Source organism: Phaenicophaeus curvirostris, chromosome 27, assembly GCF_032191515.1.
Source record: "Phaenicophaeus curvirostris isolate KB17595 chromosome 27, BPBGC_Pcur_1.0, whole genome shotgun sequence".
Classification (NCBI taxonomy): Eukaryota; Metazoa; Chordata; class Aves; order Cuculiformes; family Cuculidae; genus Phaenicophaeus; species Phaenicophaeus curvirostris.
In genome coordinates, this window is record NC_091418.1 from 5202503 (window position 1) to 5215547 (window position 13045).

General features: G+C 50.1%; 1 protein-coding gene across 7 annotated transcripts in view; it reads right to left on the reverse strand.

The window, feature by feature from the left end:
• The window catches only part of AAK1 (AP2 associated kinase 1), a 90830-nt gene that overhangs the window by 42609 nt on the left and 35176 nt on the right, over positions 1 to 13045 (reverse strand). For all 7 annotated transcript variants that reach the window (XM_069877710.1, XM_069877709.1, XM_069877715.1 and 4 more), the window contains exons 5-9: positions 7821 to 7942; positions 6709 to 6790; positions 4441 to 4573; positions 2643 to 2746; positions 1482 to 1561 (exon numbers count right to left, since the gene is read on the reverse strand). In XM_069877710.1, the coding sequence (XP_069733811.1) occupies positions 1482 to 1561; positions 2643 to 2746; positions 4441 to 4573; positions 6709 to 6790; positions 7821 to 7942 (521 nt within the window). The remainder of the gene's footprint in view (positions 1 to 1481; positions 1562 to 2642; positions 2747 to 4440; positions 4574 to 6708; positions 6791 to 7820; positions 7943 to 13045) is intronic.

The window sequence follows — 13045 nt, forward strand, 5'->3', positions numbered from 1 at the left end:
GTTAGATACCAAGTTCTACCAACGTGAGAGTAACCCACTCAATTGCAAAACCAAACGAAGCAGACTCTGGGGACTGGTAGACAGGAAGAAGGATGCCCTCTTTCCAAGTTTGAGGAAAGTTACAGACTAGGAGAAGTCTGGCTGGAAAACTGCTTGGAGGAGAAGGACCTGGGGGTGTTGGTTGAACACGAGCCAGCAGGGGCCCAGGGGGCCAAGAAGGCCAAGGGCATCTTGGCTTGGATCAGACACGGCGTGGCCAGCAGGGCCAGGGAGGTTCTTCTCCCTCTGGACTCGGCCCTGGGGAGACCGCTCCTCGAATCCTGGGGTCAGTTCTGGCCCCTCCCCACAAGAAGGATGTTGAGGCTCTGGAGCGAGTCCAGAGAAGAGCAACGAAGCTGGGGAAGAGGCTGGAGTAACAGGATTACGAGGAGCGTCTGAGAGAGCTGGGGGTGTTTAGCCTGGAGAAGAGGAGGCTGAGGGGAGATCTCATTGCTCTCTGCAACTCCCTGAGAGGAGGTTGTGGAGAGGAGGGAGCTGGGCTCTTCTCCCAAGGGACAGGGGACAGGACGAGAGGGAATGGCCTCAAGCTCCACCAAGGGAGGTTCAGGCTGGACATTAGGAAAAAATATTTCACGGAAAGGGTCATTGGGCACTGTCAGAGGCTGCCCAGGGAGGGGGTTGAGAAACCTTCCTTGAACGGGTTTAAAGGACGGGTGGACGAGGTGCTGAGGGACATGAGTTAGTGATTGATGGGAATGGTTGGACTCAATGATCCAGTGGGTCCTTTCCAACCTAGTGATTCTATGATTCTATGAAAACTGCTGGGTTTGGAGTGCCGCTGCCGCAGTGCTCACTGTGCAGTACAAGGCACAAGTACGAGGTTCCACTGCAGCAGCAGCAACAGAGAAGGCAGAGTACAAGAGGGAAGATGCCCAAGCAGTACAGTGGTTTCCTCACTAACCGGACTGCAGAAATCAGAGCAATTTCATACAGAAATGACTGGGCCGAGGGTCACACTCCAACAGCAAGAGTCGTCGATGCATTTTCTCAGCAGACTCATGCTCTTTGGGCCAGTTCCAGGCTCACTGCAGTCACTCTCTTGACTTTGCTCTCAGGTACTCTGGGTACTTGGGAAGGATGACACAGGAGATTCATCCAAGAGCATGAACTTTGAGCGCTGCTGTCAAGCAACGTCTTCAGAAGCAAACGCCTGCTGTTGAGTCATGTTGAGTATTGCCCAAGTCCCCAGCTCCACCCCCACGCACTAAAATTTCCCCTAATAGCTGCATTTTCTGCCTTTCCGATCAATGGTTATTTATGTCGTTGAAGCAGAAGCCTCAGGACTGCAGTGTTTGTCTCCACGTGTAAATTTAAGTCCACAAGGAAGCAGCTAAATATACCAAACATCCTTCCAAACAAACAGAAGAAAGAGAACAGACAATAAAGAGAGAGAGGGCTGAGCATAATGCAGACGTGGTTACCTGGCCTTTGGTTGACTCTTCTTTGCAGCAGCTTCACTTGCTTTAACCGGGTCTGGGAGTTTAGCGGGGATCGGAGAGTTCTGCAGATCCCACAAACACCAGATGTTGTATTTGGAGGATAGAAAACAGAGTCAGCAATAATTTGCAAAAGCATCCCAACAAAACAAGGAGACTGGGGGATCCCCAAAGCAATTATTCCTCATGCTGGACACGGCACAAACCCCTCAATGTCCATGTCAGGAGGAGCCCAGTTTGGGAGAGTCGTTACAAGGGAAAAATAGGGATCATCTTTTTGACCATTTACTATGCGTGAAATCTGAACACAGAGCTTCCAAAGTACCCAGGTCGTTGTATGAAAGAGAATCTTATTAATACTGCTATAAAAAAATACAGGTACACAAGTACCAAAACTATGTCTTACTCAAAGACCAGAAATAACCACCTGAGCACAGGGCGGGGTACGGGGATCTTAAACAGGTCCTGGGGGTCCCTAAATGGGTCCTGCGGGGCCTTAGATGGGTCCTGGGGGTCCCTAAAGGGGTCCTGAGGGGTCTTAGACAGGTCCTGGGGGTCCTAGAGGGGTCTTGGGGGTCCCTAAAGGGGAAAAAATGAGGGGGGGAAATAGGTTTCTGCTTAGCTGGAAACAACAAAATAAAATGTCACGTGACAGATGTCCATGACATCGTAAGAAAACACCAGTCAACTCTATTTTTCAGTTGAAGCAGGGGCTGTGGAAGGGCTGATGCAGCTCAGATGCAAACTGGCTGGTCCCAGACAGGCAGCAGACAAAAAACTGCTACGTTCAAACCCACCAGCAGCCCAAATTACACACGCTAGGATGAACGTGCCTGGAAATCAAATCAGTTTCACAAGCATGGCCTAATTTTCCACGTTCACACGTACAAGATCTCTTGGTTGGCCTCACACTGGTAACTGGGTGAGGAGGTAAATCAGGGACAGAAATAAACAACGTATGAATCAAAACTCTGACTCCTGACGCAAGCCTCAAAAAAGCCACCCCCAAACAGCACCGCTAATTATGCAGAAAGGAACCCCCTAATGACAGCACTGAGGAACAGAGGACGGGATACAACGGGATAATGAATATTCAGCAATTGCTGCCCCAGCCTGCCCTCCATCACCCACCCTGCGGCTCCTCACCTGGACGTTCTGGATGGGACATTCCTTCTTGGCCAGTTTGAATGCAAAGTAGGAGACTTGATAAATATCAGGTCTCTTATCAGGGTCTGGCTCAAGCATATAACCTTGAAAAGACAGAGACACTCATATCAGAGCAACAGAACAGACAGATTCACACGAGCTGTAGGGGGCAGAGCTATGGTTGCTATAATGAAACGCTGAGTGGCCTCTTGCAAAGCATCAGGTGGTGCTTAGTGGGACTGAGCGGATCATCAGCAGATCCTGACCTGGATGAAGGCATCGAGGGCACCCTTAGCAAGTTTGCGGATGACACTGAGCTGGGTGCAAGTGTGGATCTGCTGGAAGGCAGGGAGGCTCCAAAGGGATCTGAACAGGCTGGATCCATGGGCTGAGACCAACGGCAGGAGGTTTAACAAGGCCAAATGGCGGGTCCTGCCCTTGGGGCACAACAACCCTGAGCAGCTCCAGACTAGGAGAAGTCTGGCTAGAAAACTGCCTGGAGGAGAAGGACCTGGGGGTGTTGGTTGAGCAGGAGCCAGCAGGGGCCCAGGGGGCCAAGAAGGCCAAGGGCATCTTGGCTTGGATCAGACACGGCGTGGCCAGCAGGGCCAGGGAGGTTCTTCTCCCTCTGGACTCGGCCCTGGGGAGACCGCTCCTCGAATCCTGGGGTCAGTTCTGGGTCCTCACCACAAGAAGGATGTTGAGGCTCTGGAGCGAGTCCAGAGAAGAGCAACGAAGCTGGGGAGGGGGCTGGAGAACAAGGATTATGAGGAGCGTCTGAGAGAGCTGGGGGTGTTTAGGCTGGAGAAGAGGAGGCTGAGGGGAGACCTCATTGCTCTCTGCAACTCCCTGAGAGGAGCTTGTGGAGAGGAGGGAGCTGGGCTCTTCTCCCAAATGACAGGGGACAGGACAAGTGGGTCTCTTCCAACCTGGTGATTCTACGATTCTATGATCAGGGTCAGAAACAGGGGCAAGACAAGCAGCCAGGATGGAGTGCAAGGTACGAACAACTCGTAGCTGCTATCGAAGGCTCCAGGGCAAGGAAACGCAGCCTGCCTGGTCAGGGAACAGCATCAGGTTGGACTTGGCATTTCCAAGTGGACCTGCAGGAGGAGAGCCTGATCCAGCCTCCGGTGGGTCAGTGGGGCATGAAGACAGCCCAGCCACATCCACCACCGCTTAGCATAAGCAAAGAAAATACCAGGCGGCTCTGCAAACACATCTAGCTCTGTGTTAGCCAAGATTGTGGCTAGAAGAAAAAGAAAATCAAATGCTGTGCTGAAAACAAGCGAGCCGCCCCAGCTTTGCCAAGAGTAGCACATTGTACCCTTAATGACACATTCACTCCAGTCAGTGGGTTATTTATAAACCATTGCAGCTCTGTTTCTCAATCCACAGAAGATGAATTCTTATCGCTAGTCTAAGTCACTGTGGTTCTTTTCAGTTCCTTATCCAAATAGATTTATTAGTAGAGAAATACGTTTCTGCATAAAGAGGCTTATTGTGCAAGTTTCTGTAGGGCTCTCAAGCCCAGTGGCCGCCCCCCCTCCCGCCTTTCCAGAGCTCATGACAGCCCAGCCGAACAGAAGCCCCTTCACCAACGCTCTCTGCCGACAAGCGATCCCCTGAGCTACTAAAAGATCATTTTAACCACGCTGCGTGCAAGCACGTCTCTTCAAAGCGAAGAAACAGCAACAGTTTTCGTGTAGGAGCAGGGAACGTCAGAACAAAACCCCTCTGCTGTTATTTTAGTTCTGTGGAAGCAGAGGATGCTGCTGCTGCTGCGAGAGACACTCACGGATGAGGCAGTGCATGTCTTGCGAGTGCCGAGAATTGTCTGGAATGGTGAAGTTGCCATCACAGATCGCCACCTGGCTCTCCCCAAACGGCAAGGTGAAGTAACACAGCTTGTACAGCAAACAGCCCAGGGCCTAAGGAGAAAGAAAAGAGAAAGGATTTAACAAAGCAAAGCAAAGCAGGGACCGGTACCGTTCAAACACCGCTGCAGATAACAGGGAAAGGGCTCTGCCTCGTTTGGCCAAGGGGTCCCGCATGCAGCCAGGCCCAGAGTTCAACATCCCTGTGAATGATGTGAAAACAAGAACAGCTGTATGGGAAGATAAATCCCTTGCTACGCTGAGATCCTGAAGTGTGGGGATCGTGTGAGCACCACCACGGACCCCACAGCTCCACGCCGTGTAACCCTTCACGTCGTTGAACAGGCAAAGCCTGTTCCTGCCACGTACTGCGAGGAAAAGACAAGTAATAGCAAAAAAGAAGTTTTTAACACATTTATTCAGACAAAGAAAAATCCAAATGGCTCCTAGTCTTCAGTTTAAACAACTTTTCAACTGTTATAAATACATACCTGGGCGAGAGATAGAGCTTAGTCTGCAGGCTGCTAGGTTATATCACCCTGCCATCTATTTCCGTGCTGCTCTTGACAGCCAGAACCACCACGTATTTCAAAACAAAATACAAGGCTTGCACAAAGGGCTAATTATGAAACACTCCCACTGCCTCAGAGGGGAGAGGGAGAAATGGTGCCTAATCCTAAGTTACTCATCATCAGCTTCTGTTTTCTGCCACGGGATTTCTCGATTAAACTGCACTCTGGTTTAAAACGCCCCAGGTGAGATGGGAGGAAAGGGAGGTTACAGCGGCACGAGAGCTGCAACAGGCCCCGACACCAAGGCCCCACGGCGCACTCCACCACACACTCCTCTGGAAACCTCCATGGGTCAGAAGAACAGAATTCCCTCCATGCTAGGGAATTCCAAGCCTTTCCACATGACCACAGGAAGAAACACAGACCCCCAGGGTCTCCTCGGCTGCCCCCGAGGCTCTATTACAGCCACGGCCTCCCCTCCGCGGGGCTCAGACTTTAGAGAAGTGATTCTGTCCCCATATTCAGTGCTGGTGAGGCCGCACCTCAAATCCTGGGTTCAGTTCTGGGCCCCTCATTATGAAACAGACAATGAGGTCCTGGAGTGTGTTCAGAGAGGGGAACAGAGCTGGGGAAGGGGCTGGATAACAAAGGATATGAGGAGCAGCTGAGGGACCTGAGGTTCTTTAGGCTGGAGAAAAGAAGGCTGCGGGGAGACCTCAGCACTGTTTACAACTGCCTGAAAAGAGGTCGTAGAGAGGTGCGTGTTGGTCTCTTCTCCCAAGTTACAGGTAAGTTGCACCAGAGCAGGTTCAGATTAAAAATCAGGAGACCTGAAAGGGCTCTCAGGCACTGGAATGGCTGCCCAGGCAGGTGTTGGAGTCCCCATCCCTGGAGGGGTTTGAAAGACAGGTAGATGAAGTGCTTAGGGATCTGGTTTAGTAGTGGACAGGTACAGCTGGGCTTGATGACCTCAAAGGTCTTTTCCAACCTAGTGATTCTATGATTCAAAAGTCACACAGACACACTCTGGATCAGCACTTTGAGCACGGCCCATTTGCTGCCACTAGAGACAGCACAGAATTCTTTTCACGTCGACCACAGCTAAAGGGACGTCTTCCACTCTTCACTTAGCCAGTAACACCACAGTTGCATTTTGCTCTTACAATGAAATGCATGACAAGATTGCAGGGATCACTACAAAGAGCAGTGCAAAAGCCTGGACTCTGGTCAAATTGGACAACCTGGCCCCGTGTTACACTGCCCAGGAGGATCAAGCTATTGCCCCAAGGAGAAGGTCTATTTTCTCAGTTTTTACTAAGTTCTGACCGGTAACTGTGATTTCACTTGCTTGAAACCCAACCCAGGCACACGAAGCCACAATACTCTTAAGAGTTAAACCCCAAAATTCAGATTTGAAATCAGGTTTGCACTGTTCAACGCCGGCATTTCATACATCTCTAAATTCAAACCACATGAGAGGGAGCACATGAAGAAGCACGCACGGTTTATCCACAAACCACTCTGCTCAACTCATCACAATATCACGCAGAGGGACTCTCTGCTCAGAAACTGCCCAGACTCTTAAGGAAACAAGGTTAGTCCCAGCCAGAAAGTTACCCTGTCACTACAGTAATGAAAGCAACTGGTTGTAGGACACAAAGCAGTTTTTATACGTACCCATATATCTGCTTTTGTAGTAATAAGTTTGCCGCTGTACAGGTTGACCATTTCTGGTGCTCTATAGGATAACGTAGTGTACCTGCAGCAGAAAGATCTTTTGGTGAGTTCAAAATGGGCACCAGACGCGTTTTCACTGTCACATTTCCTAATAATTCAAAATTCAATTTTTCCTTATTCATTTTAGGGGAAGGGATACCATAAATAATCTACTGGAAAATCTTTTAAGGTCAGCATCTGCTACATCCCTCTAACAATAAAATACGTACGACTGCCAACTGCCCTGTGAAACCAAAGCAGTGACCAAAATCCTTCCTAGAGCAAGCGATTTACTGATAAACTGTGCAGTCATTTTAAGAACTAGAACAGAACTATTCAAGGATTATCAAGGTCAGCAGTCAAATGTCCTCAGCAACGCCCTCACTGCTGGGGCCCTGACCAACCGTATTACAAGCACATGTGGCTCCTAATGAAGAGAATTCCACAGCGGACTCTTGCTCCGAGTCTTTGTGAACAAGTGAGAGGTTGGTATCTCAAACTACAGCTCGAATCTGCCTCATCTCAACACAGAGAAGCTGGAAGTGGTGCCACGCTTCAGGACACTCTTAGGATGAGATTTCCTACCAGCAGGTCTAGGATTTCTGCTGTGGCAGCCGGTGGTGCACGGAGCCAGAGAAAGAGCCAGAGCAGATGCTCCAAGGTCCTTATGTTTTATATGAGGAGTTAGGCCACACGTTCCCTTAGTCACTGCAAGGATTTATGACAAGTGGCTCATGCAGGACAGGGATTTTGTCATCGGCTTTGCTGCGCTTCCAAAATGCCAAGGCACCCGAAGGACAGCGACAGGCTGGCCCCGCACGTAACGGAGCATGTCACTACCTCCTCAAGGTATGCAGCTTCTCTGCATTAGTACACTCAGTCTTTCAGGTCCAAAGCAATTACATCAAGCTCAATTTATCGTCTCACCTTCCCCCAGGCACTTCTGTACCTGCAGCAGACACTTGTGTGCAGCTGCATCCAATCTGCTGCAACAGGCCCGAGTAAAGTCTGCTCCCGGTACATACCCTTCAAATACAACCTGTGCCCAAGCTGAAAAGGAAAAGCACACTTACTTTTTGATCTCCTCCTCCACTGCATTCACTCCTTCTGTTTGAGGGTTCTGGAATTTGTTAGTAGCACTTCCAAAGTCACACAGGACGTAGTGGCCACGATCGTGCAGCAGGATGTTTTCAACCTACAAGCATCACAGACAAACACAGGATCGCTCAGACAATGATTTCCTTTAGAGGAGCCACGGTTTATAGTGCCTGAAGACATATCAGACACATCTGACAAAGGCATAACATGACAGCAAAGAAAACATGCATCAAATCTCTGTCACATCGCCTAAACCACAAGTCAAATCACAGAAGCAGATTGATAACACTGCCTGCCATCCTGCTACCTCTCCTTTCTCCTGAAAGCACATCACCTTGCCTCTATAAGACTACTGGGAGCTTCAGGACAAGAACCGTGTCCTGGTGTCTTTAGAACTCAGCTTCCCTCAGCTCCTACAACCCACAGTCAAGCTGGCCCAGCTCCTACCAGCTGCCCTGGCTTTGCGAGGGGCCGGCAGTTCCCCCTCGCCGTCCAGCGGGGCAGAGATGGGGCAGGTGGATGTCAGCACACACCGTGAAGTGACAGGGCCCGATCCACAGACCTAAAACAGTACAAGTAACCCACGGAAGATGCGCATCGCGTTGCTGTGTGTGCTGTTTCATAGAATCATATAATCACCAGGTTGGAAGAGACCCACTGGATCATCGAGTCCAACCATTCCCATCAATCACTAAACCATGTCCCTCAGCACCTCATCCACCCGTCCCTTGAACCCCTCCAGGGAAGGGGACTCAACCGCCTCCCTGGGCAGCCTCTGCCAGGGACCAATCACCCTTTCCATGAAAAATTTTTTCCTGATGTCCAGCCTGAACCTCCCCTGGTGGAGCTTGAGGCCATTCCCTCTCGTCCTGTCCCCTGTCCCTTGGGAGAAGAGCCCAGCTCCCTCCTCTCCACAACCTCCTCTCAGGGAGTTGCAGAGAGCAATGAGGTCTCCCCTCAGCCTCCTCTTCTCCAGCCTAAACACCCCCAGCTCTCTCAGACGCTCCTCGCAATCCTTGTTCTCCAGCCCTTTCCCCAGCTTCGTTGCTCTTCTCTGGACTCGCTCCAGAGCCTCAACATCCTTCTTGTGGTGAGGACCCAGAACTGACCCCAGGATTCGAGGAGCGGTCTCCCCAGGGCCGAGTCCAGAGGGAGAAGAACCTCCCTGGCCCTGCTGGCCACGCCGTGTCTGATCCAAGCCAAGATGCCCTTGGCCTTCTTGGCCACCTGGGCCCCTGCTGGCTCCTGTTCAACCAACACCCCCAGGTCCTTCTCCTCCAGGCAGTTTCCAGCCAGACTTCTTCCAGTCTACAGCACTGCATAGGGTTGAATCTGTTTAATCTGTAACTTCTTGCGTCTCTACTATCGGTGGACTGTGCTAGAGAGCGTGAGAAAGAGAGGCAGTAAGCAGCTGGGGCCAGAGACTCTGTGATTTTGGGGTGAGGCAACTTGTTTATTCAATGATATAAAAGCTGGACCCCTTGCAGCAGTGGTTGGAGACCTCACCTACAAGCAGATGAACTGTGTTGGAGCCCCAGCTGCTGGGACAGCCTCTCCAAATCCTCACTGTGAAAAGGGGACTCCCCATTGACTGCGGATCTGGATGATGATGATAGGGCAATTGGTGATATATCTTTCTTAATTACTATACTTATTCTCTTGAAGCAATGATTAGATGCACTGCCTTGAAAGCTGTTAATTGTTAACTTGTTAATCACTACTAAGCATTTGTTACCTTTCTTGTTGCAATGAGTTAAGTAAAACTTGATTTCACAGAGTATTCGAGAGTTTGGGCTTTTATGCTGAGCATGCTTTGTGCTTAGTGCCCTGTGGTAAAACACACATGTCTACACTTCATGAAATTACGATACATCTCTAGTTCTCCACCTGCGTTTCACCTTCGGGTCTCATTCAAAACAAACACGAGCTTGTGCTCAGACCTGAGCTGCTCGCAGGGATAAGCCAGGAACCCCCTGTGCCCTAAATGATGGCAGAGGTTCTGCCAAGACGACACTTTTCTTTTAAATATTATTGGGTAGCTTGAATCAGACAACAAATGCAGAAACAAACACCTGGGATAGCTGGAAAAAACAACTATGAAATCAGTGAAGTCACCGTTTTTCCCTAAATCTTCACACTTAACCATGCAGTAACAGAAAGCCAGCTTGCGTCCACCTTAAGAAAGCCACGTAAATGTTACGACACTGACACAAGATGTGGAAAAACAAGGGCTCAGCTCTTTGCTTGGGCAGAGCATCCTGTATTTCAGTTCCATTAATGCGTGCTCTCTCAAAGGGATGCGTACGATTTTTAATGTATTTATCTTCAGTCAATGTCAAATGCTTGCACAGAACAATGAGATAAAACACACCGCTCATGTATTTCAAAAATATCACCACATCACGGTATGAAGTTCAACAAGGTCAAGTGTCGAGTCGTACACTGGAAGGCAACAACCCCGAGCAGCTCCAGGCTTGGGCAGGAGCAGCTGGAAAGCTGCTGGGTGGAAAAGGACCTGGGAGTGTTGGTCGACAGCGGCTGAACATGAGCCAGCAGTGGCCCAGGTGGCCAAGAAGGCCACCAGCACCTGGCTTGGATCAGCCATGGGGTGGCCAGCAGGAGCAGGAAAGGGATTGTCCCCGTGGTGTCGATGCTGGTGGTGCCGCACCTCGAATCCTGGGTTCAATTTTGGGCCTGTCACTCCAAGAAGGACACTGAGGGGCTGAAGCATGTCCAGAGAAGGGAACGGAGCTGGGGACGGGTTTAGAGCGCAAGTCTTCTGTAGAGTGACTGAGGGACCTGGGGTTATTTAGCCTGGAGAAAAGGAGGTTGAGGGGAGACCTCATCACTTGTCTACAACTGCCTAAAAGGACATCTTAGCGAGGTTGGAGTTGGTCTCTTCTCACAACTGACAGGTGATAGGATGAGAGGAAATGGCCTCAAGTTGTGCCAAAAGAGGTTCAGATTGGACATCAGGAAAAATTTCTTCACTGAAAGGGTTATCGGGCACCAGAATGGCTGCCCAGGGAGGTGGTGGAGTCCCCATCCCTGGAGAGATTTAAAAGACAGGCTGATGAGGTGCTCAGGTTTAGTGGTGGACAGGTACGGTTGGTATCAATGATCTGGTCTTTTCCAATCAAGCCATTCTATGATTCTCTAAGTGTTTGCTTACAAACCCTTTCAGAAGCAGACCTCCCCATCAGAGGTACTTTTTACAAGAAGGAAAGAAAAAGAAGGAGTCAGCATTTTAAACATCAGAAAATGCTGCCAAATTAGAGCAGCTGAGGCTGGCTCGAAACCAAGGGTTAAACAACGTCCCTTCCTCCCTCTGCTTTCAGTCTGCTTTGAATAAAGCATTGCAAACAGATGTTCTCCCTAGCAAATCACCCATTATGGCCCATTCCCTGCAAATACTCCTCAAACATTTCCAGAAGAGCCCTTCCACTTCATCTGGTTGAGAAGCCAAGGTATCTTCTGACTGCGATGCCCTGCAGGTTCATTAAACATCAGCAGGATCATTAAACATCAGCGTAGGACCACCCAGCAAATGGACTTCTTCAGTGACTTCCAGGAAAAGGCAAACATGCAGCTAAACAAAGTACCCAAAATACCACTATGGGCTGCCAGGACAAGGAAAATTGTGTTTTTTAAGGAGTATGGAGGTACCTCCTTCCAGTCCAACACTCAGAAAGCTGCCATCCCATCTCCAGCACCGCTGAGCACCCACAGCTCCAGCCACAGCCTTTGACATGCCCAGCGCTTTGAGTCCTGTCGAGCCCCCCCCAAAAATCTTTACGGGAAACTACAACTTGCATTAAGTTGTGGCCGTTACAGAGTGCAGCTCATTTCTCTCTCTGCTCTCCCACTACACCAGCAGTAAAGTTGTCGAAAACACTGCAAAGGCACAGAAACGGTTCTTGGGCACTACAACAGCTGCCAGGGAGGTGGTGGTGTCCCCATCCCTGGAGGTGTTTAAAATATGGGGAGATGAAGTGCTTTGGGATCTGGTTTAGTGGTGGACAGGTAAGCTTGGCCTTGATGACCTCAAAGGTCTTTTCCATCCAAGCAATTCTACAATTCTATGACACAGCCTGGCAAGCGGTAAGGATTAACGCTTCTTTAACGAGCAGAACAAACAGACATTATCCTCCCATGGGAGCAGTGGCTTCCAAGGGTGGTACGCCTATGTCCAGGTAGCAATCTGGGAGGGGTGCATGTCCTAGGTACTTTCTGACTTCTTTCCAGTGCCCTCAGGTCTCTTCTGAAACGTTTCAGCTTCCCTTCCTCCCACGGCACCACTCACTATTGCCTCTGAAAGCCTGTTCAGTATTTCACAGTAAAGAAATGAATGTAATGTGCCATCTAAGGGCACCAACCGCTTCCAGCACAGGCATGTTCTTAACGTGGTCGATACAAAGGTTCACCAGAAGAGGATGGAACAATCTTACAGGTCACACGCTGAACACAGATACACTCAAGCCAATTCCAAGTAAGGGCTTGATGGTGGCACCAGGACAAGACTTGGAATTACAAAGGTGGGTGATGGGAGAAAGCAGAGATCATAGAATCATAGAACGGTTTGACTTGGAAGTGACCTTAAAAGTCATGTAATGTCAATCCCCCTCTAGATCAGGCTGCCCAAAACCTCATCCAACCTGGCCTTGAACACCTCCAGAGATGGGGCAGCCACCACTGCTCTGGACAACCTGTTCCAGGGCTTGACCACTCTCATAGTGATGAATTTCCAATCTAAATCTTACCTCTTCCAATTTAAAGCCATTGCCCCTCATCCTATCACCACAGGCCCTTGTAAAAAGTCCCTTCCCAGCTTTCCTGCAGCCTCTTTCCATACTGGAAGCTGCTCTAAGGTCTCCCTGGAGCCTCCTACTCTCCAGGCTGAACAACCCCAACTCTCTCAGCCTGTCCTCACAGCAGAGCTGCTCCAGCCCTCGGACCATCCTTGTAGCTTCCTCTGGACCCATTCTAACAGCTCCGTATCCTCCTTATGTTGGGGATTCCAGAACTGGACACAGAGCTCCAGGTGGGGTCTCATGCGAGTGGAGTAGAGGGGCAGAATCCCCTCCCTCACCCTGCTGACCATGTTTCTCTTGGTGTAGCCCCGGACACGGCTGGACTTCTGGGCTGTGAGCACACATTGCCAGTTTGTGTCGAGCTTCTCACCAATCAGCACCCCGAGTCC